Raw genomic sequence first — 23,658 nt, forward strand, 5'->3', positions numbered from 1 at the left:
GCCTGCAGTATAATTTGCATGTAATCTACTGTAAAGCCAGAGGGGGCACTATAGTTTTCTCTGTTGGTTGGGCTGGCTAGGAGTCCGAGTTTCTATTCTTCCTGTTCCTGATTGTTTCTGTTCCTTTTGTGGATGAGTCAGCAAGTTTAATACTAACCTCGTAGTGCCTTTGTAACGTTATCCCAAGTAAAATTATCGTTAAAAAAAATTCATTGGTGTTTGCTCTGTACTGGACGTGGACAGAATACACTCTGCAACATGAACCCTGTACTAAAACAGCAAGAAAAGCAAGGATGGTAATAGTTTCATCATTATAAAAGTAAAGTGTGCCATCAAGTCGATTTCAACTCCTGGCGCCCACAGAATCTTGTGGTTTTCTTTTGGTAGAATACAGGAGGGGTTTACCATTTCCCCCTCCCACGCAGTATGAGATTGTGCCTTTCAGCATCTTCCTATATTGCTGCTGCCGGATATAGTACCAGCGGGGATTCGAACCGGCAGCCTTCTGCTTGTTAGTCAAGCATTTCCCCACTCCACCATTAGGTGGCATGTCAGCATTATAGGCCCTCACTATATGTAAACCCAGCAATCACAGACTCATAGGGTTCAATTCCTTTTGAACTGAAATTTAACTGAGGAGCATATCTAACATTAATTCTAGAAGTAGGGAATACACCGTTTGCCTCATATTTCAGTTCCTTTGCATATTTTTTTCGCATCTATGAGCAATACACATGTGCATGGATAAAAACTCCCCAAAAAAGCAGCCTACCCCCATCCCCCGCTGGTACTGTCTGCAAAATTGCTGGCATGAGGCGTACCTTCTTGCTGCCCTGGTCAGCATCAGACTGGAAGTGGGCAGTGTGCATGCGTGACATGCACACACACACACACACACACTGGCCACTTCCAGTTTGATGCTGACCAGGGTGGCAAGAGTACGCTGCCGTCCTGTGCCAGCGATTTTGCAGACATCATCGTCGGGTGAAGGGGGTAAGAGCAGGTGTGCCACTGTACAAATTTGTTTGTTTGTTTGTTTGTTTGTTTAACATATTTGTATACCGCCCAAAATGCAAGTCTCTGGGCATCTGGGCACAACAAAACACTAAAAACAACAAATAAAAAGGTTAAGTTTAGAAAGTTTAAGTTTAAATAAAAAAGTTACAACATTACAACAATTTAAAATTTAAAACGTTAAAACTATTAAAAATAATCAAACTATTAAAACAGTGCCTAATTAAATGAAGGGTTTGTTCAGCTGGCAGCTGTGACACATTGGACATGCTCAGTGTTCTGAACAAATATCAAAAATACTAGAGGGAACAATAAGGAACTCCTAGTGCAGAAGTTCCACTTTAGAAACAAGACCAGGAGAACAGAACTTGAAAGCCTTGGATGATAAGGAGTATTTCAGAAGCAATTATCAAGTGTGCATGGCCGCTGTGATTTGTACAGCATGGATATTAATTATTATTAATGATTATTTTAAAAGCACCCCAAACAATCAATTATTATTTTAGGGGATGGGGTGGCCATAGCTCAGTAACAGCATCTGGTTTGCATGCAGACAGTCCTAGATTCAATCCCTGGCATCTCCAGATAGAGCTGGGAAAGATTTCTGACTGAAACCTTGGGGACGGAGCCACTGCCAGTCAGTGGAGACAATAGGGATGTACAAACTGGCTGGACCTTGAGCCAGTTTGACATTGAACTGGCCCAGTATGAGTGCTCAACCTCAAGCCAAACTAGGCCCGGTTTGGCTCAAGGTCTAGCCAAACCCCGCAGGCCAGTTGTGGCCTGGTTTGGAGGTACTAGGGACGTTAATTTTTTTGTGGGGAAAGGCAGACTTACCACCACTGAGGGCTTCTGCGGCCTTAGCTGGTGATGCTGTGGCCAGGGAGGGGTCTTCGGTGGTTCCCCCTCCCCACACTGATTTCCCCTGGGCCACTCCGGCCCATTCTGGGCCCGTTTCTGGCCTCTCTCTGTGTGTGGCAGCCATTTTGGACCCAGGGCAGGCAAATATCCCTTGACCCTGGGCATGCAAATGGCCTGTGTACATGTGTGGTGGCCTCCAAAATGGTCACCAGACCGGGGGGGCGGCAGGAGGAACTGCCAGAGACCCCCCCACGGTCGTAGCAACACCCCCGAGGCCGCATAAGCCCTCAGCAGTGGTAAGTCCACCAAAAAAATTTAATGTCCCTGGCACCCCCAAACCGAGTCTTGGACCATTTCAAAAGTGAACTGAGCTGGGCCCATCATTCAGGGTGCCAAAACCAAACCTGCCTGGTCCAGTTCGAGTCCAGTTCAGACTCAAACCAAACCAGGCACCCGGTTTTGTGCACATCCCTAGGAGACAATACAGTACTGAGCTAGATGGACAATGGTCTGCCTCAGTATAAGGGGGCTTCCTATTCATGTAATAATATAAAATTATTGTAACACCTAATATGTACTACTAGACGCTGTATGGATGTATAGACACTCCTTGCAGGTGCATAATCTAAAAAACCTGGAACTGGGAAACTTTTCACGAGCTGGGAGAGAGTGAAAGAAGGAAAGAGTTAAAGAAGAGTTACCTTGGAATAGAAAGAAACTAGAAACCCAAACAGAACATGAAAAGACAAATGCTAGAAGGGGTGGAGGGGGAAAAAAGATAAGCTTTAATAATGTCTTACTGTGGGACAGGGACTCTTATGAGATGTTTATATTCTATACTACTTAGTGTGCAAAAAAGGATACAAAGCAAAAGAAGTGTATTTTTGGTTAGTTATACATTAATCCAGTATATTTCTGCTGCAGCTGGTTCTTCACTGAACATGCCATTATGAATAGTTTAATTCAAGAAAACCTTACTTTATAATTGCTTTTTAAAAGGAAAATAGATTTCATCATGTCTGTAATTTTTGTGGGCAAAGTTGGATGTGTATTAAAGCAGAGGACTGATTGTCTGGCTGTGGCGAGACACCAGCCTGCCAAGCACTGATCAAGCTTTTCTACACAAAAGCGCTGCTAATACACCTCTGTTCCGCCCTGCCACATTCTTGCTATTCCAGAAAAGGGTGTGGCCAGTTATAATACAGGCAAGTTACTGACTGAGAAACCCCACTTGTCACTGCCAACGCTGCTCATTTCTGCTTGTCAACACTCCCCTGCTCCTCCTCCTCTCTCTTCCACAGAAGCAGTCGCCTGGGTGGTGATCTGGTGCTTGACCTTGCATCGTTGACGCTTGCAGCGTAGTTCACATTAGTTTAAATGGTACCGTTGAAAGCCCCAGGGATGCCACATACAACTAAGCCCAAGTACTTGGGATTGAAGCCAAATTCAGCTCTCTTGAAGGCCCGTGGGACAAAATGGGATTCAACAGGAGATCAGAGAAATACACAAAAGCATCCACTGGTAATTAGGTGTCAATTGTGGGGTTTCTAATTAAGCGTTTAATAGAAAATGTCTGGGCTACAATGTCCCTCTTATAGAAGTGTGTACTTCTATAAGAAGTACATAGGGGAGCTTATGAAGCTGCTTGTATTGAGCCTCATCCTTGGCTCATCTGGGCGACTCTGTTTACTCTAGCTAGTGGTGGCTGAGGAGGGGTGTCATTTGTGTACCTGCTACCCAATCACTTTGCCTTGAATTGCCAAGGACTGTGTTTGGGACCTTCTGCATGTAAAACATGTGCAGGACCACTGAACTATGACCCATCCCTTGCGTTTTGACTGATGTCTTCCTTTGGAGATCAGAATCTGCCTTCTGAGGGCTAAACGACATAATGAAGTCATTCACACAATCACAAAGGCGACTTGCCGGGAAGAGGTTTGTGGAGAGAGCAGGCTAAGAAGCCCTGGGCAGCCGGATTGGCCACCCACAGGACTGCCAGCTCTGTCATGAAGTCAGCAGGGGCTGCGGGGATCGGGGGCCACGCGGCCCCTGGAAGTTGCAGGATGCCCCACATGCTCGCTCCACTAACCTGGGCTAAGGGGAGGGAGAATTAGTGAGGTTTGCTGCTGGGAGCTGCATGGCTCCCGTTGCAGCACACGATCGCCAAAAAACTGACTAGGCTCCCTTAGCCCGCTTTTTGGCGGTTGTGAGAATTGCCTCACAAACTGTGTTCTACCCGGGTTTGGGAGCTGTGTGTGCTCCCAATTTTTGATTGTGTAGAAGCAAGCTAAGAGGATAACCTGCGTAGAAGTGATGGTCTGGAAGCAAGGCAGGAGGAAAAGCTACCCAGATTTCCTTCCTACACTGCTTCCATACGGTCACCTTTACCCAGGTTTCCCTCTTCCTTTGCTTCCACACAACTGAAAATTGGGAGCACACACAGCTCCCAAACCTGGGTGGGAAACACTTTGAGATTGTGTGAATGACCTCATTATGATAAACAGAGCCTCCAAAACTGGGTTGGGTGGTAGGCACCAAATGGCAAAGCAATCGGATTTTTTGTGAATTTTTGAAGGTTTATTTTTTTATTTTTTTATTCCTCTCATAGGGAATAATTGGAATTCTAGTAAATGCATTGCTTCATGTCAGGGGGAAAGGGGTGGCCCAGAGTGGAGTATAGTGGGTGGTAGTGCCCAATTGGGGCAAGGAAGCTACCAGAATTATTTCAAAGGAATTAGGCAAAGGGCTGGGGTTTTTTTTGTGATTTGTTAAAGTTTACGCGTGTTTAAGATTTTCCCCATAGGGAAAAAATGGAGGTTTCAGCATATGTATCGCTTCACGGCGGGGAGAAGGGGTGGGCCAGAGCAGAGTGTGGTGAGTGGTTTTGCCCAATGGGGGCAAGGAAGCTTCCAGAATTATTTCAAAGGAATTGGGCAAAGGGCTGATTTTTTTGTGTGATTTGTTGCAGTTTACGTATCTTTAAAGTTTTTCCCATAGAGAATAATGGAGGTTTCAGCAGCCCAGAGCGAGTGGTGGTGTAGTGCACATAGGGTGCCAACAACCCCCATGGGTTGCTAACCCATGAGGTACTGGGTTTTGTTGTTTCTGAGGTGTTCTGAGTGTATATTCTCTGGTAGCATATGAAAGTGGATTCATGGTTTGTCATTGAAAATCTCATCTGCTGCCAAAGAATCTACACTCAGAACGCCTCATAAACAACAAAACCCATGGGGGAAGTTGGCACCCTCTGTGCACTAAGCTGCTCTGGGCCACCCCTTTCCCCTCAAAATGAAGCAATACATTTGCTGGAATCCCCATTATTCCCTATGGGAGGAATAAAAAAAACGGGGGAAAAACCCCTTCAAAAATTCATAAATAATTGCAGGACTCTCTGATTGCTTTGCCATTCAGTGGGTGGTAGGTGCCTACCACCCTGGGTGCCTACCACCCACCCCAGTTTTTTGCCCCTAGGTCCTCCACATAGGGAATAATGGGCAATAATAATAAAAATTTCAAAATTTCATTAAAAATCATAGGAGTGTCCAATTGCTTTGGAATTTGGGTGGTTGTTGGCACCCATGGGTACCTGCCACCCAACCCAGTTTTGGAGGCTCAAACCAGTTCAAACCAGTTCAAAACAAACCAGGCTTAGTTGGGTTTGAATTCAAACCAGTTGAACCCAATGCCTGTTTCACTTTGAATTCAAACTGTCAAACTGAACCGGTTCGAATTTGAACCAGTTCGAATTCAAACTGGTTTGCACATCCCTAGATGTGGTGACAGCCAATAACCCGGATGGCTTTAAGAACGGTTTGGATAACTTCATGGAGGAGAGATCTATCATCGGCTACTAGTTGAAGGGCTATAGGCCACCTCCAGCCTCAAAGGCAGGATGCCTTTGAGTACCAGTTGCAGGGGAGTAACAGCAGGAGGGAGAGTATCCCCTCAACTCCTGCCTGTGGGCTTCCAGCGGCATCTGGTGGGCCACTGTGTGAAACAGGATACTGAACTAGATGGGCCTTGGGCCTGATCCAGCAGTGCTGCTTTTATGTTCTTATGTGTGCCCTCATGCCCCAAACCTGTAGCAGGTACAAGACTAAAAGTCCCCACTTCTCAAGCTAAGGTCCCAATACAAATTATCCCTTTGGCAGCTGCTGTTTACAGGAGAAACTAGCAGGCAAGGACCCAACATGGACCTTAACCCTTAATGTTAAGGACCCACCCTTAACAGACTGGTGGTCTCTCTTGATGCAATCAGGAAGCAACCACTCAATTAACTGGGAAGCAGAGAGCCCCTCAAGTGATCAAGTGGGTCAGCAGGGACAGGCCACAAGTCGTGAAACTACTTGCTCAGAGTGAGGAATTGGAAGCTTTCAGGAATCCAAGAGAACCTCTATTGTCCTTTGAGCTGGTAGCTTCAACATAGTCCTCAGTAGCACTGAAGTGCAGGAGAGAAGCAACTGTCTCCTCTGGGACTTTTACACACAGCAGGCTTTACCGCAAATTTACTGGGTGGCTTTAATGCGAACTCGAAGTTCTCCAAAAAAACCAACTCAAAAAGTGGATTTTTTTTTAACCCCGAATATAAATCGGGCTACACTCTTATCATGCAGTGGAAAACCCAAATTGTGTGTGAACAGCTCCCTAATAACTCACAGGGACTTCAGGGTAAATCTGGCTGATATGTGAACACACACACCCCTCCATTCCGGAGGAGATGCGAGTTGAAGGGCTTTAAAAGCTCTGTGTGTAAAACTTCCTGGCAAGCTATCATCATTATGCGTATGGAAAACAATTCAAACAACTCATTTGTCATGGCATGGTGCAAACTGTGCAGGAAAGAAGAATCTGACCACAAGGGTCACCTCTTGTTCCTTTGTTCCTCCTCATCACTTGGTCCTTTGTTCCTGTATGTGTGTAATTGAATGAAACGTATGCAAAAACATGTGCTCCATCAAACAGGAGGCTGATGGAACAGCTTGCAAATAGATCTGGCTACTTGAGAGGCTGGAGGATCTACATGCTGGTAGACCTACTTGCTGGTAGGTTTCTTATCTTGCTGTTTGAAATGTCAAACTTAATAGGGACTCATGTGAGAAGTATTGAGAGAAAATGAACCAGGGGAGTCTAGGGCTCCCCTGCCCCCTCAAATGTTCTCCATCCCCCATTTTCACAAGCTTAAAATTTTTAAATAATTGAATATTGCTGGAACTGAGAATCAATAGGTCCAAATAAACTAAACCCTCTGCTCCCCCCCCCCCCGTTTTAGTCTGGTTGTGGGCCTATCTGCACACTGCACATAGTTCTGTGTGAATGCCTGCATATGTGTTCATGTTAAATGTTGGGTTTATACAGGGTACAGATAGGAAGTGTACTATTGTGTGCGCCACGTAATGTGTGACTAGGCCTTTCATGCCCCATTAATCAGGATCACTACCTGTCATGGGAATTCAAAGGAAGGCAGCTGATGTAGATGGGGCTTGTTCCTGGGTCCGCTTAACCATTCAATCAGACACAAGGTTGGCAATCATTAATTGAGGCTTTATTGCTTCTGCAGATCGCCTTTGAGGCTGGAGGTGGCCTATAGCCCTTCAACTAGTAGCCGATGACAGATCTCTCCTCCATGAAGTTATCCAAACCGTTCTTAAAGCCATCCAGGTTATTGGCTGTCACCACATCTAGGGATGTGCAAACTCTAGGGATGGCTGCTCCCTATGTTCCTATGTTCCTAACAACATTTCCACACACTACTCATCTTGAGTCAAGATGATGTGCAGACTGCAAGCCATTTCTAGTACATCTTGGGTCCTGTCTTGAGGGGGGAAAACATCTGGTGCAGATGCAAACTCTGACCCTGCACTAATTCATAAATGCTTATGATGGGTCGTACCAGCGACTACTCTAGTAGAGAGCATCACGAAGTCTGAAATTATGTTGACGCTGGGAGAGAAATCTGGTTTGAAGTATTTTATTTACTACATTTATATCCAGCCCTCCTACAGCAAGCTCAAGATGATATACCATCTTGGGATTGTTGTTAATGAAAGGCGGTATATAAATTTAACAAACAAACAAACAAACAAACAAACAAACATCACCTGCCACCCCATTTTGTCTTCACAATAAGGTAGGTCAGGCTGGCAGTTAAGTAGCACTAGTGAAAGTCACCAAGTGAGCTTCATGGGCAGGGGCGTAACAAGGCTGGAGTGGGCCCAGAGACAAAATTTTAAAATGGGCCCCTCGCTGATACACACACACACTTCACATGTGACTTGCCTCTGGGGGGCCCCTTGAGGGGTGGGGGCCCCCAGGCAGCCGCCTCCCCTTGCCTAATAGTAGTTACGCCCCTGTTCATGGGTAAGAGGGGGCTTGAACCCAGATTTCCCTTGTCTTAGTCAAACACCCTAAGCATGGCACTACACTTGCTCTGAATATCCAAGATAAGAGTATCAAAGTGATCATTACATGCCAAAATACATTTCCCCTCTCCTCTATAAAGTAGCTTATCATTTTATTCATCATGTTAAATATACTTCAACGTTCTTAAAAGATGCATTGACAATTCAGGAAGTTAATAAGGCTGCTGGCCATGCACTGCTTATTCTAGAGTATTCTCAGTGCTTTTAATAGAAGTAATTTGGGGCATATATAATACGCTCTCTTAAGCCTTGTTCGGTATAAAGAAGGTGCATATATTTTGTGAACCACACAGAGAAATTACTCCTTGTCAGCAGCCTCAGAGAAGTTCAGCAGAGACTTGGTAGCACTCTGCATAGCGAGGAGGGACTATTCCCCTAACACAAACGTGGCTTTAGGAAAGCTTTGCGTTGATCAAAGCTGCATTATTCACATCTTTCTCCAGGCCATCATTAAATTATTCACAGTACACAGAGAGCGAGATAGGAGGTTCCTTCCCACCTTCCAAGTGCTCTGACCTTAATAAGACGGTTTTGTTTTGGTGGTGGTATTTTCCTTTCCTTTCTCTTTTTGCGCTTTCTCGCACTTCCTTGCCGTGTTGACAACACTGTGCATCCTTCGTCCCCTAGGAGGGAGGAGAGGACAGCAATTTTGCATCAATGGAGGGAGACACCCACACTGGCACGTTGTTTTAGGATATCAGATGCAAAGGCAGGCAGGCAGGCAGAGTGCACGAAATGGCATACCACAAGCTGGGCAGCCCCTGATTGCTACTAAACAATCCACAAATCTGTGTGTGCGCGCATACACAACACACACACACACATATTTGTGAACTATTTGGTAGCAATCAGGGGCTGCACAGCGTACATATATGCAATATGTATGCATGTGATGTATATATACTGTACATCCCCACCTACCCCCCCTCTCGCATCCGCAAACCAACTCATGTAGCAATCCTGGGAGTCGGTGGCTTCTTTAGCCCCTCCTTTACTGCAGCCTTCGATTGGTACAAAACTCCTTGGCGTTTCGGGGGATCCCACCCTCTTCTTGTCTCTGCTTTCATTCTCCGGCTCTCCCCAACTTTACACCTGAAGGAGCGCCAAGCCTGTGGGGCTATATAAAGAAAGCCTTGACGAGGAATTTCACAGTTGCAGAGAAGGCGGCGGCAGCAGCAGCAGCAGCAGAAGAAGAAGAAGCAGAAGTTGGGATTCAACAGGCGCAGAACGTGAGCTAGCCATGGTGATCCCGCCTGCTCTCCACTTCTCGGCTTTCCTGCTAGCCTGCATGCTCCTGAAGAGCTGCTGGGCTTTCAAGAATGATGCTACGGAGATCCTTTACTCCCACGTTGTTAAAACCATTCCTGCTAACAACAGCACCCTCAATCAAGCCAGAAATGGAGGCAGGCACCCTGGATTCGATCGGAGCAGTAAGTATTTTCTTCTTGCCTACCCACTACTGAAGATGTTCTGTATTAGAAATGCCCACCAAGCTCTCTTCTCTTCTCTTCTCTTCTCTTCTCTTCTCTTCATAGGGTGATCCAGAAACTGAAGTCTGTTTGCTATTAATGATGCATCCCTTGGTGGTGATTCTTGAATACTCAGCATCAAGAGGGGCTAGGGGAGAGGGACTGCCTGTTTGTACTTGAACTCCTTCCAAGTGTGTGGGGTGGGGGTGGATGTGGCAGGCTCGTTAGTAGTCAGAATTAGATTCAGGCTCTGCATTTGGGAGTTTGGTCGTCACAGATATCCTCATGCCCTGATGAGATCTAAACGGGGTAGAGGGGTGGGGAGGGGGGAGACATTATGAAGCAGGAAAAAGGCAAGTGGCTGATAATTATGTGCAGCTTCCTTTCTTCCACATACCGAGAATCAGGGGTATTTTAGAGTTATACAGGGTGCCCTCCTACATAACTAGGTTATTTGGGACCCACCTAAGCAGTTCACAGTGATGTTTTTTCTCTCTCCAGAGGAGGCTTTTGCACCCACTTTCTCAGCTCTTTCATGCATGCTTTGCTGCTAGATCATCTGTCCTCATTCCTTCACTAAGCTAACATTTATCTTTAGCAACGAAGCTTTGATTTTGTTCCAGGACTTTGTTTTTACTTCCTGATTTAGCACTTACCTGTTTAACTCTTCTAGTCAGTGTCAACAAACAGGTTCACAACCTAGCTGGGATTTCTGCTCCAACATGCCTTTTAAAACGTCCCCCCCACCACGACTCCACCCTGCACAGATCCCAGTTGAATTTTGACGCAAAGAAAAGATAAGGAATCAGTCTGTTGGCTTGAGTCGTAGCCCAACTGAGAGAGATCTGAAAGCCCCATTGATTCGATCTGCACACCTTTATCTCCAGAAGGAAAGATGTTGATGGTCACATCTTTCAGCAACAGAAAGGCTTGCCGACATTTTTATTAAGCGTGGCTTAAATAGACAGGAAATATCTTGTCAATGCAAGATTACTGAAGCAGCCCAGTGGGCATTCATTGTCAGTGAACTGTCACCATGAAAAGAAAAAAAAAGCTAAATATGTACACATGCAGACATCCCAGGAGGAAAACAATTCAACGTGAGAGCCACTTCCTTGTAGATACATTCCTGAGCCAGGTGCAGGATACAAACCTACATCAGGCAAGCAATGCTCTTCAGAAATCCATGGCTCTGGAAATAGTTTTAGTAGAATAGCCATTGAATCGGTTGCCCCCTCCGGGAACAGACCTGCCAAAAAGCAGGGTGGTTAAAAGACTAGTTCAGGGTTTCAGAAGCACATGACTGTTTTTCCTCATGGAAAGGGGACTTTCTGCATATTGGAGATAGAACAGGTTGTGGGATTGGTTCGAGGCATGATGATTGTATAGACCAGGGATTCTCAACGTTGGGTCCTCAGATGTTATTGGACTTCAACTCCCATAATTCCCAACCAAAGGACACTGGGGCAGGGGATTATGGGAGTTGAAGTCCAATAATATCTGGAGACCCAACGATGAGAACCCTTGGATTTAGTTGAGTTTGTCTATACTATAGACAAATGGATTTAGTTGAGTTTGTCTATACTATAGACAAACTCAACTAAATCCATTGGAACACAATCCAGTTCCCTGGTACTAATTCCATTGAAACATATGAAGCTGCATTTTACCAAGTTAAACCATTGCTCCATCTAGTCAAAATGGTCAATGCCTACTAAACATGGCTCTCCCATGTTTTGAGCCGGGGTCTTTCTTGCCCTTCCTGGAGTATCCAAGATTAAACTGGGCCCTTCTGCATGCAAAGCATCTACCCTGCCACTGAGTTATGGGCCTGCACCCATACAAATGGCAGCTTTGCACTATGATTTGTTTATGTAGCTCCCATTTATTTCAACGGGTCTTGAACAGGAGAATGTCCTTGAGGATTGTGGCTTGATGAACTCTTGCTGATTCCTGAAGTATGGAATTGGTGGAAATATCCAGTGTGCATGGGACAAGAAGATTCCTCTCTCTCTCTCTCTCTCTCTCTCTCTCTCTCTCTCTCTCTCCAGTGTGCATGGGGCAAGAAGATTCCTCTCTCTCTCTCTCTCTCTCTCTCTCTCTCTCTCTCTCTCTCTCTCTCTCTCTCTCACACACACACACACACACACACACACACACACACACACACACTCTCTGACAATTTTGAGCTGGCTTGTAGTCTTAATATAAGATACTCCTTTTTCATGTGTGGCTCCTTGTAGATCTACATCAGGAGATTGCTGCACAAAGTCCTTTTGTAGTTAATGTTCCTAAAAATCTGCTTGAGTCCAAAGCAGCAAATGCAAGCCAAATATATGGGTGCGGAGACTTTCATGGTGAACTCTCATTCTGTTATTTGCATTGCTCTTGAACAACAGACACAGTTTCCATGATAACATTTAGTTTTTAAAAAAATGAAAGCGCAAGATTGAAAGATGTGTGTTGAAATTCACAGTGTGTGTTCATTTCAAAGGATAATTATTAAAATAAGGAATTATGCTTACTTCAGTGAGGATATCTACAGATACAAGCAGGTACAAACATGCCTGTATCTGCAGCTAGTTCAGCACCTTGGTACAATGTTAGTTGCCTTAAAAAAAGAAAGAAAAGAAATAACATTGCCTCAGGTTTTGCGATATTACTAAAGAAGGATACTTAGAAGCAGTGTTGCAATAAGGTAATATTGTTGCTTGCAGAAAAATTAGCTGTGTACATTTTAAGCTAAAATAATGTGTACAAAATAAAGTTTTTGAAGAATCTTCCTCAGAGCTAGCGTTCGTTTTCCTTGGAGACAAAATGCACATGTTTATTTTTTATTTGAATACAGCAACTTAATTTCCCAGATGCCAAAACCAACATATATAACTGCTCATACTAAACATCCTGGAGAAAATCCATCTTGGATCAAAATCCAGAATAATGTTTTTGTGAAAGGCAAGCAAATGAAAGGGAGTTATAACATGAAATTACCTCTGATACCATCTATAGTAGTTGAGGAAGAAAGGCTACAATTAATAATGTACTTACTCTGGAGGAGTCCTATTCACTTTTACACAATTGTTCTGGAGTGATGCATTACAGAGTCTGCAATTCAGATTATGATTCATTAGGGCCAGAGAGACAAGTCGGGCCTTTTATCAGATACCTGATGTGCTCTGGGTTGAGTACACTGCATATGTACAGGAAAAAGGTTTTCCCAAATAACTATGTAAGGGATCCCGAGGATCAGAGACAGTTACTTAGCTTTCACATGGCAGAGGAGCAGCTTACTTCTTGCCTTTTCACCATGTAGATCGGGGGCTCTCCACTTGTGGTACTCCAGGTGTTGCTGAACTACAACTTCCAAAATCCCCAGCCACCTTAAATTGTAGTTGGGGATGATGGGAGTTGAAGTTCAGCAACATCTGGAGTACCACAGGTTGGGAACCCTGTTGTAGATGATGTAATGTGAACAAGGCACTCAATGCCAGGTTGCACAGAGGCCCAATTCAGCATGATTTATATGCCTCAGTAAAAAAACTGGTGTTGACAATACTGTATGTGTAATTATTTGCATTTATGTGCAAATAAATGAGGGCCATGTGTGATGTTGGAAATCATGGAAGATCACCATGGCTACTTCTGTGATTGGAAGTCTCTTACAGTTTTTCAGATCATGTATGTTAGCTGCTGCAAACCTGTGTGGATTCATGCTTTACAGTTGCTTTGTAGGTTGTGTATTTGAATCAGCTGTGAATTCAGCCGGCTGCAGTAATGTCTATACTAGCTTAAAGTGAAGAAGGATGATGATGCAAACAGGGCCTCCATGGGAGTGGGCGTTGACATAGACCTTCTGGGTTATACATTACCTCATTTACGTAGTGGAGGAGAGAAGAGGTGTCTTGCTCTTCCAGCATGTGAAGGCCGGGTCTTATTGAGACTTGGCCCACTCTGATGCAAGAAGTGAATTTAAATGGCTGGGAATTGAACATTAACTTGATTTTTCTGGCCCTTTCATAGGTCGTGTCCAAGTTGGCTGCCGGGAACTGAGATCCACCAAATACATTTCAGATGGCCAATGTACCAGCATAAACCCTCTGAAAGAGTTGGTATGTGCTGGTGAATGCCTTCCTTTGCCAGTGCTGCCCAACTGGATTGGAGGAGGTTATGGAACCAAGTACTGGAGCAGAAGGAGCTCACAGGAGTGGCGATGTGTCAATGACAAAACCCGCACCCAGAGGATTCAGCTTCAGTGTCAAGATGGAAGTACAAGAACCTACAAAGTAACTGTGGTTACTGCTTGTAAGTGCAAGAGATACACGAGGCAGCACAATGAATCCAGCCACAACTTTGAAGGAGCATCTCAAACAAAGCCTGTGCAACACCATAAAGAGAGGAAAAGGAACAGCAAGTCCATGAAGCATGTCACAAGTTAGAACTCACTTACACATTGTAAACATTGAACTCATCCGTAATAATCACCAGCTTTACAGATATCACTGCCAAAAAAACCCTGTCATGTCATTGTTACTTCTCTGATACTTGTACATACTTGTGGTTTTGACCAAACTCAGAAGGGCATTCTGTGCATAAGGACCTTTTTGGTGATCATCCATATTTTCAAAATGGGCTACAAGCCTTTTGTTGTTGCTCTTTATCTTTTCACTGGGAACAGATAATTGTCGCCATAGAGAGGTACTGTTATGCGTTTTCATGGGCATGCTTTCTTAAAAATTGTGTCCATGTTCCACACACTACATTAAAAAGGACATAAACTCTTTGAATTTCACTCCAGCAAACAAAAGCATTGTGCATGCTGATTCTCCCCTTCCACCCAAATATCTGTACCAACAAATTAGAAAACAAAAATGAAAAAAAAGTTATACGTGACAGAAGCTGAAAAGCAAATCTGAACAAAGCCTATTTATTTATCAGTGTAGTTATTTAATGAGCCTTTGTGTGTTTTCTATTTTTTAAGATGCCTGTTTTATGTTTTATTGCTTTTTCCATGCATCAAAGTATTTTCTTATGATTTGTGGTCAAACTAGAATATACATTTTGTAGATAATGTAAAATAGATATTTTAACCGTTGTAGTTCTTGTTTTAATGTTCAACTCAAGTAAGAAACATTGCAAAAATGTTTGTAAATACATTGTAAAATACATTTGTATTTTTTCAAGTGTGCAGTCAAAAGGTAAACTTCATATCAATTCCATCCATTTTTAATAAAAACAAACAAACAAAGCAGTTATAGTATTGTCTTTGATTTTATCCGGTACAATTGAGTAATGCACCAATGGCATTACTGTTATTACTATTACAGGCAGATTTCGCAGCTCCCGCTCCACTTGTCTAGACCTTGATGGTCTAGAGAAGGGTTGGCCTACCTGAGGCCCTCCAGCCATTGTTGGACTACAACTCCCAAAATGCTTGACTATTAGTCATATGGCTTGGGATGATGAGAGTTGTTGACCAACAACAGCTGCGGAGCCTCAGGCTGGACTATTCCTGGTCTAGAGATTCCTCTCCTGTTTGCAGTTGCATTGTGGAGGCCGCATTCACTTGTTCTCTGTGCGGACACAGCATCTGTGTGCTGTGGCTTGCCGTGTGGATCTTACATTTTTCGGTACACCCCTGCAATGAGGCGATATTTGCTGTGGCGTGGATAAATGGCCTGGCCTATGTATATAGCTGCCCTATCATGTGGTAACACCATGAATTAGTGACTAGAGAGAGAGTACGGTTAGTTTTTCAAGACCACTGAAGAAGGTATTATAAAATTATCATTTTCTGTAGCATACGCACATTTATTTTGTCCAGGTATCCATTTTGGTCAAAGAAGATCTACTATTTTTGAAGCCATCAATCAATGCTGTGAATATAGTTACTGATCGACTTATTCATGGAGAATACATCTTATCAATGGTTACTAGTCCTGATGGCTATTGGCTACCTCTATGTTCAGAGGCAGGATGCCTCTAGCAGTTGCGGGGCAGCAATGGCAGGAGAGGGAACATGCTTTCATCTCCTGGTTTGTGGCTTCTCAAGGCAACTGGTGGACCACTCTAGGAAACAGGATGCTGGACTAGATAGGTTTTGAGTCTAATCCATCAAGGCTTTTATGTTTTTAGAGTGTACACTCTATGGGTAACAATGTCTCTATGATACCATCTTCAGCTCTAAAAGAAACTACTGTCCTTCTCTATTCTAAACAGGCTCCATTGATCACTGTAATGTGTGTCTTCCCCTCAGGAAATAAACCTATTGGTTGGCTAATGACATTCATGCTAAGAAAGTGGGTAAATGTTATTTTACAAAGTGTGTGCAAACAAATCTGTTAATAGTATTTAGCGTAAAGAAAGTATTTCAGTCGATTGTTTTGGCTTCCAGAAGTCTAGTAACAGCTGGTGCTTATTAACAGATCAAACCAGCCTTATATGTAATATTTTCTACATCATACATTTGGAAAATTTAGTATCTGAGCTTCTTGAAGTTATAGTCACTCCACTGATTTCAGTTTTTTTGGTTTGATGATTAAGTCAAATATTTATTGGTATGATTGTCCCTATACAAAATTTATTACCTTTTTCATATACATTAGCAAAGTTTCTCTGGAGTTGTTTTAATATCAGAAGTATTAGAAACTAGATTTTTAGCTAGTCTTTAGCAAGTTTAGGGTGATTACATTAAGTGGGTTTCAAAAATGCTTACAATGCTTGGATCCTAACTCCTGTGAGCAAGTATATCTGTCAGTCTTCTATGAGAAGAAAAGGCAAGGGTGTCGCTATAATTGAGTGAATGGGTTCAAAAAACCCAGGGCCTCCAGCTCCTGAGGGTCCCCAGCTCCACCCCTCCCTATTTTCTTCACTATCTCCAAGGGCCTGCCAGAGAGAGGGGCAAACACAGGCCCGCTCTCCCCGAGCTCACCCCTGAGAAGAGGTGTTTCCATCATCTGCTACTCCCTGAATCCCACCAAAAGCTGCTTTTGAGGGTCAGGAACTTCCTGGAACAGGATGACATATCACAAGGTGGGGGTGGGGTGGGGGAGAGCAAGTTTCAGCAGAAAGAAGGAATCAGCAAAAAGTGCCTTCAGCTTGTACAAGAGCACCTTAAGATTTAAGCCAATGTTTGCATGTCATGAAATCATAAGCAAGTATAGAAAACTAGTAATTTTTAGCCCGTTGTAATAACAGGCGCTAGCCTTAAGGGGAGCTACTGCCACCTCTTGCTGAGGCCGCGGCCGCCATCGGGGCTAGTCGCCCCGCCACCGCCTCACCCGCACTCTCGGTGGCGTCGCAGCCGCCGCCAACGGGGCCAGTCGCCCCACCGCGGCCACAACTACCTTTGGCCGAGGCCGCGGCTCCGCCGCCGCCTCGGCCACACTCTCCTCCTGCCGTTGGCGGCGGCCGCTTCTCCTTGGCCCGCCGCTTCTGCTCCTCCCGGCCCTCTCGCCGTAACGGCGGCGGCCGCCATCGGAGCCAGTCGCTCCGCCGCGGCCACCGCCTGGTCCAACATGGCCGCCCGTCTCTGGGCGGCCGTATCTTTTTCGCCCAATCTGGGCATGCGCTCCGCGCATGCCCAGATTGGGCGAAAAAGACACGGGCGGCACGGACGCACGCCCAAGGCTTTTATGGGTAAGGATTAGGGGGCAGGAGGAATTCTTTCAGTACATTTGTGTGTTTTCACTCACCTGTGGCACACTGCTAATAAATACTTAAGCACTATTTCAACAATAATTGCCACCTAATGGTGCAGTTGGGAAATGCTTGATTAACAACCCCTGCGATAACTTGGCAAAGAGGCACCTTTTTAACGTGGTGATTCTCTTTATTTAGCAGGGGGAGAGTAACTGGCCCTGACCACCCCCAGCACAGTACCTCCAGTGACTGTTGCTGGTGTCTCTCTTACGTTTCTTTTAGATTGTGAGCCCTTTGGGGACAGGGATCCATCTTATTTATTTATTTATTATCTCTCTGGGTAAACCGCCCTAAGCTATTTTTGGAAGGCCAGTATAGAAATTGGATTATTAATAATAATAATAATAATAATAACAAGAAGAAGCAGAAGGTTGCCGTTTTGAATCCCTGCTGCTACTATATCAGGCAGCAGTGATATAGGAAGATGCTGAAAGGCATCATCTCATACTGATGATGCAATGGAGGAGGCAATGGTAAACCCCTCCTCTATTCTATCAAAAGAAAACCACAGGGCTCTGTGGGCGCCAGGAGTCGAAATTGACTTGACGGCACACTTTACCTTTACAGTATTGGCTTCAAGAGGAAGGGGAGGACAGGCTTGAAGAGCCTAAATCAACTGTGATCTCCATCACACAGCACACTGCTATTTTATTTGGATTAGTGCAAATATAATATGCAGTAAAATTAAGAGAGAAAATAACATCATTTCCACATGCCATTGTTTTCTCCACGTCTCCAGATGTGGATGGGACCCAAGAAGACTAAAACTATTCTGATCGAATGATCTATCTCCATTTAGAGTGACTCCATTTCCAGGGAAGTTGTGTTTCAGTACAGAAGTTGTACTGAAGTTGTGTTTCAGTGCAATTGCATCGGTTATGTTTGTACTCATTCCAATTAAGTGGGTAAGGGAGGGCCTGGGCTGTATTAATCTGGTTTTGGACATGTCAAAAGTCTGTAATATCTTAATGATACCAGCTGGAAATGTGCAGAATTTGAAAACCCTTTGAGGATCTATCTATCTATCTATCTATCTATCTATCTATCTATCTATCTATCTATCTATCATATTTCTATACCACCTGATATAGACATCTCTAGGCAGTACACAAAGTTAGTTTGTAGAAACATTGATCAAGTAGGTCTTAGAATACCATTGGGGAGCATGATCGATTGAATACTGGTCAAAACCAAGAATACACTTTCCTTCCGCGACAGTCTTCCTATCGTAAGGGGTGAACCAACTAATTTTGAGACCAAGCATTAATACCTGCTGCATTTAAATGCCATATTATCATAGATATGTTTAGTAATGATACAACCAGCTGTGGCACCATTGTGCTGGGAAAGATAAAGAAAATCTCAGCTACCATCATGAGAGATGTACTTCTAGATCCTTAGTGGCTGGCTTTAAATATGCAATGTGACTGGGATTGTAGATCCCAGAAATTTGCCATTCAAACCTTAGTAATCTAGATCATGGGCTCCTGGATCCCAGCCTACCACTGTACGTTTTTCAGTAGGCAGAATCATGAGCATTTATTTATTTATTTTTATTTTTAGGGGACAATCATGGCCTATTCACCTCAGACTGCACTGTAAAAGGATACTTTTCATCCGATGCTTCTTTTTCACTGGCTGAATCATTATTTCTGCAGACAGATCGCTCTGCTGTTGGAGATAAAAGAATCCATGATCCTCCATCTGCCATATGATTTCTACAGCACAAAGTATTCTAAGAATACAATTTCTTATAATATCCCACCCCCTTTAATTGATAAATCTCAGCACTGGCACTAGTTAGGAAGTAAAGCTGAACAAGTAATATCATCCTCATTATTGAACTGCTATCTGTTGATGAAAAATGCTCAAAGCTAAGGAGGAGGAAATCAGGGTTATATATAATGAAAGGAAATACACTCTCCTCTGGCATGCTAGCTGTTTTGATAGCACCATGGAAATACAGATAAGCAGCATACTACGGCTGTGTAGGAAGTAAGCTAGGATGACATGAAAATATTTTTCAGTTTGGGGGACAAAGTTCATGGCATGTTTGTAACAAAGATTAGAAGAGGAGTTTGCCATGTTTAGAGAAGCAGCCACACAACCTGCTGCTCATTCCTGCTCAATAGTCTTGAGAAATGCCAAATCCAAGTTCAGCAGGATAATAATGCTGACTTCTGAATAACACCCTTGGAAATACCTGAAAGATTTCTGCTCATAAATAACCAGAGTCCCACTAAACCTGACCTTTACATCCTTCCTGAAGAACTGCCACATTAATCATGTGCACTTTTAACACATTCCACTCTGGGATTCTTGTTGCTACAGTGCTAACTTGGAGGTTTTCAGAAACTTACAAGGAATCTTGAGCCCTGGGAAGCATTCTCTTCTCATGATGCATTTCCTTTCCCGCAGGCCAGGCAAGGGGGCTTTGATTTTAATTTCATTGACATACTTGTAAACGTAGCTCCAGGTTAAAACTGAAATTTGTCTGCAGATTTATGAGCCAGGCAGACATTCTGTCACTAAACTGGTTCCTTCAGCTTGCACATCACTCCCACAACAGGACCTGCCCGAGCACCTTTTTGAAACGCTTCCAGCTTTCCACATATTTTCACATTTTGTGCATGTTTGGCATATTATCCCATAACTTCCAGCATTTCACAAAGGAAAATATGGACAAGCTTGTAAGACCCATAATTTCATACAGAGGATCCTTCCTGAGACTGCCTGCCCTCCTACTACCCATTGCTGAAGGCTCTTCACCCCTTGCTGTGCACTGTATTAATTTACTCTGTAACGAAGTGAGGTTGTTCTCATGACTGGGCGCAGAGGTGAACCTAGGTAATTTTGGAGCCTGGACCTAAAGGCCTTTGGAGCCCCCCCACCCCCCCACCACCACCTCCGCCGGCTGCAAGTCAGGTATCGTTTTTTAACACGTAGGTTCTTGAGGACATAAACCACACCTCCCACGACAGACTAAATAGGATTGGGGAGTTCCTAGGGGGTGTGGAGACCCTGAACTTTGGCCCCCAAATCCAAGGGTAAGAGCACCTCTGACTGGGCAGGCAGGCAGCAGGGAAGGCTGCAGAAGCCTGCCTTCCCTGCACACCATCTCAGAGGACCGTCTTGGCATGCGGATTGCACGCCTAGACAGTCCACCTCCACCCAGGGAGTGCAGGGGCTGGGACACATCATCCTGAGCCCTGGAAATCCCACAATCAGGGGGCATGGCTTGGGGAGAGGGGGCCCATGTTGGCTTGGGGAGAGGGGCCCCTCTCCTTGGTGGCCTCTCAGATGATGAAGAAAATAGGGAGAGATGGAGCTGGGGGGCTCTCAGAAGCTTTGAAACCATCTGCTCAGTTATACCTACACCACTGCCCACAATGTACTGTGCACTCATGCCCATCAGTGTTTCAGTGCCGGATCAAAGCAGCTGGCACTGACACAAGATCAGAGTAAAGTTGTTAAGGGAGCGCTCACTCCCTTAACCTCGTTTACAAGGCGGGCTCCAAAGGTGGGTTTGCCGCCACGGTGCCGCCGGGAGCCATGTGCCTCCCCATGGTTCTTATAGGCAGCCAAGCCCAGGCTTGGCTGCCCTAGCCCAGTTGTGGCATGCTCGTGCCAATAGCCTCAGAATCACTCACTAATTTAAAAGCCAAGAGGGTGGTGGTTAGGGAGAGCTTAACAACTACAGGTCAAAGATATACTAGAAAAACATGTTTGCCCTACAATATATTCAAAATATACCTCTGCAACTGCAAGGGGTGAAATGGCAAGCTGTGGCACTGAGTAGGGTCTTAATGTTCATGCACATGAATTTGCCTACAGATACTCCAAAGCAGGCCTGCTCAACTTTTCCCTCCCCGAGCGGTTTTTGGACTACAACTCCCACAATCCCCAGCCACAGTGGCCAATAGCCAGGGATTATGGGAGTTGCATTTATTCATTTTATTTATTCAACAAATTTCTATACCGCCCAAAACTCACGTCTCTGGGCAGTTTACAATAAAAATACCATTAAAACAAAATTAAAACAATCTAAAATTTAAAACATGTTAAAAGTGTTAACTATTAAAATTGTATATCTAATTAAAAGTCTGGGTGAACAGATGTGTCTCGACTAACCTATTAAAAGTTATCAGAGACAGGGAGGCTCTTATTTCAATGGCCAGCATCAGGCCTGCTCTAAAGCAAGGTTTCTCAACTGGTGGTATGCCACATGTGGCTGAACGAGAACTCCCATCACCCCCAGCTACAATTTATTGTTTCTGGGGATGGTGGGAGTTGTAGTTCAGCAATATCTGAAATACCCCTGGTTGGGAAACCCTTTTCTAGAGCAAGGTTTGCCAACCTTGGGTCTCCAGATATTGGCTAGTGATTATGGAAGTTGTCATCCCACAACACTGGGAACCCAAAGTTGGAAAACCCTCCTCTAGAGACAGGATGCAGAAATTTCTTGATCAGGAATTTAGGTTCATAAAGGGAACTATCAACTCTCTCACTAACAAAATGTTACCAAGATGTCCTCAAAAGGCAAAATCTGGGACAAAATAAGGGCAGTGTTTGATGACCAACAAGTATAAGGATCAGAAAAGAGGGACATTCCTGGTAGTAGGAATAGCTGGAGAATATGTTAGATAAATAAAAACTTTATTTTGTGGCCACTCTATAACAATTGTCCTTTGGGTGGCTCACAAGCATTCTTTTCTATGCATTCTGCTCCTTTGATATATTACTAGGTAAAGTTTGCTGTCGGTGTCAACTCTGGCAACCTCAGAGCCCTGTGGTTTTCTTTTGTAGAATACAGGAGGGGTTTACCATTGCCATCTCCTGTGCAGTATGAGGTGATGCCTTTCAACATCTCCCTATATTGCTGCTGCCCGATATAGTACCAGTGGGGATTAGAAATGGCAACCTTCTGCTTGTAAGTTAAGCATTTCCCCGCTGCGCCACTAGCTCAGATCTAACCCCTTGTATGGAAACAATGCAATAATATTTTTACTGTTGCCTTTTTTAACTTTTACTTTTATTTACTTCTAGTCCAGTCATGTTATTTGCAGTTTTATTTCTGCTTTTGCAGTTGTTTTTTTTATTCAATTTTGTTTTCTTTTTTGTTATATATTTAAGCTGCCTTGAGGCTGTTTGGGTGAAAGTTGGACATTTATTTATGTAAGTACTATATTTATCTGAAACCTAGACTAGTTTTCCCCCAAGTTCTTTGATGTTAGAAACTGGGGGGCTGTCTTAAATTTAGGGTCACAATACTGAATACAATGACTACTTGCAATGTTCCTAACTGGTATTATCAAATTTTGGAGATGCTGATATTTTGGACACATGGGTGCCTTGTTATTTAAAAAAAACCCATGACGATTCTCATCTTGCAGTTCCTGAAATGAGAAGCAGTGATGCTTGGAATTTGGAATGTAACATCTTGAATTGTAGAATGCAATCGGGGCACCAATGTGCACTAAGGAAACAGATATTATACACTGTGACTAATCGAGACATATAGGACTGCAGACTCACTGCAGCTACCACATAAGAGGGAGTGAGGGGTTCTGTAATTTCCTTTACAAATTCACCATATATTTGCTAGGGAGATGTAACATCATTATAAGCAACATAAGTCTATTAATTTCAAAGGGACTTACTAGGAATCCTAACTTTATTAGGAATACATTCCAAACAGGAATGTAACTAGGGGAGAGGAGGCGCGTGTTCACCCCTCTCCCTGGTGGCCCCTCACTCATACCAGCCATGCCTCCTGCATGTGATAAAGAAAAAAGGGTGAGGAGCGAGCCAATTGGCTCTCAGGAACTGGCAGCTGGGATTCTTTGAACCCGCCTGCCCAATTATAGCCCCGCCCCTGATTCCAATATTACTTTTCCTTTTAAAAAAGAGAGACCATATTGGAAAAGCCAATCTGTACTATTGCATTTTACTTGTATCCAATCAATGTAAGTATCTGTTATGCTATTCTAATTGTGATGTTATATTTATTATTTAAGATATGATATGAAATGATATGAACCACCAACTTTGTGAGCAGTATTTATTATTATTATGGTTGTGGTCATTTATCGCCTTTTTAAAAAACCCACACAAAATATTTTTGAAAATCTTTATGCTTGTACTCATAATTTTTGCCATCAGTACATAGAAATATAGGAAGCTGCCATATACCGAGT

General features: G+C 43.9%; 1 protein-coding gene across 9 annotated transcripts; it reads left to right on the forward strand.

Moving 5' to 3' along the window:
• Nucleotides 1–243: 243 nt before the first annotated feature.
• On the forward strand, nucleotides 244–15,011 carry SOSTDC1 (sclerostin domain containing 1). Of its 9 annotated transcripts, none has more exons than XM_053258917.1 (4): nucleotides 927–993; nucleotides 6,838–6,917; nucleotides 9,393–9,724; nucleotides 13,784–15,011. In XM_053258917.1, the coding sequence occupies exons 3-4, from the start codon at nucleotides 9,535–9,537 to the stop codon at nucleotides 14,197–14,199; spliced, it is 606 nt and encodes a 201-aa protein (XP_053114892.1). In that variant the 5' UTR covers nucleotides 927–993; nucleotides 6,838–6,917; nucleotides 9,393–9,534; the 3' UTR covers nucleotides 14,200–15,011. The 9 variants fall into 9 exon arrangements, with proteins under 9 accessions (XP_053114888.1, XP_053114896.1, XP_053114892.1 ...); XM_053258918.1 differs by having other exon boundaries at nucleotides 932–1,003; XM_053258916.1 differs by lacking the exons at nucleotides 927–993; nucleotides 6,838–6,917 and adding exons at nucleotides 2,025–2,171; nucleotides 3,177–3,396.
• The last annotated feature ends 8,647 nt before the right edge of the window (nucleotides 15,012–23,658 follow it).

Source organism: Hemicordylus capensis, chromosome 6 (assembly GCF_027244095.1).
Source record: "Hemicordylus capensis ecotype Gifberg chromosome 6, rHemCap1.1.pri, whole genome shotgun sequence".
NCBI lineage: Eukaryota > Metazoa > Chordata > Lepidosauria > Squamata > Cordylidae > Hemicordylus > Hemicordylus capensis.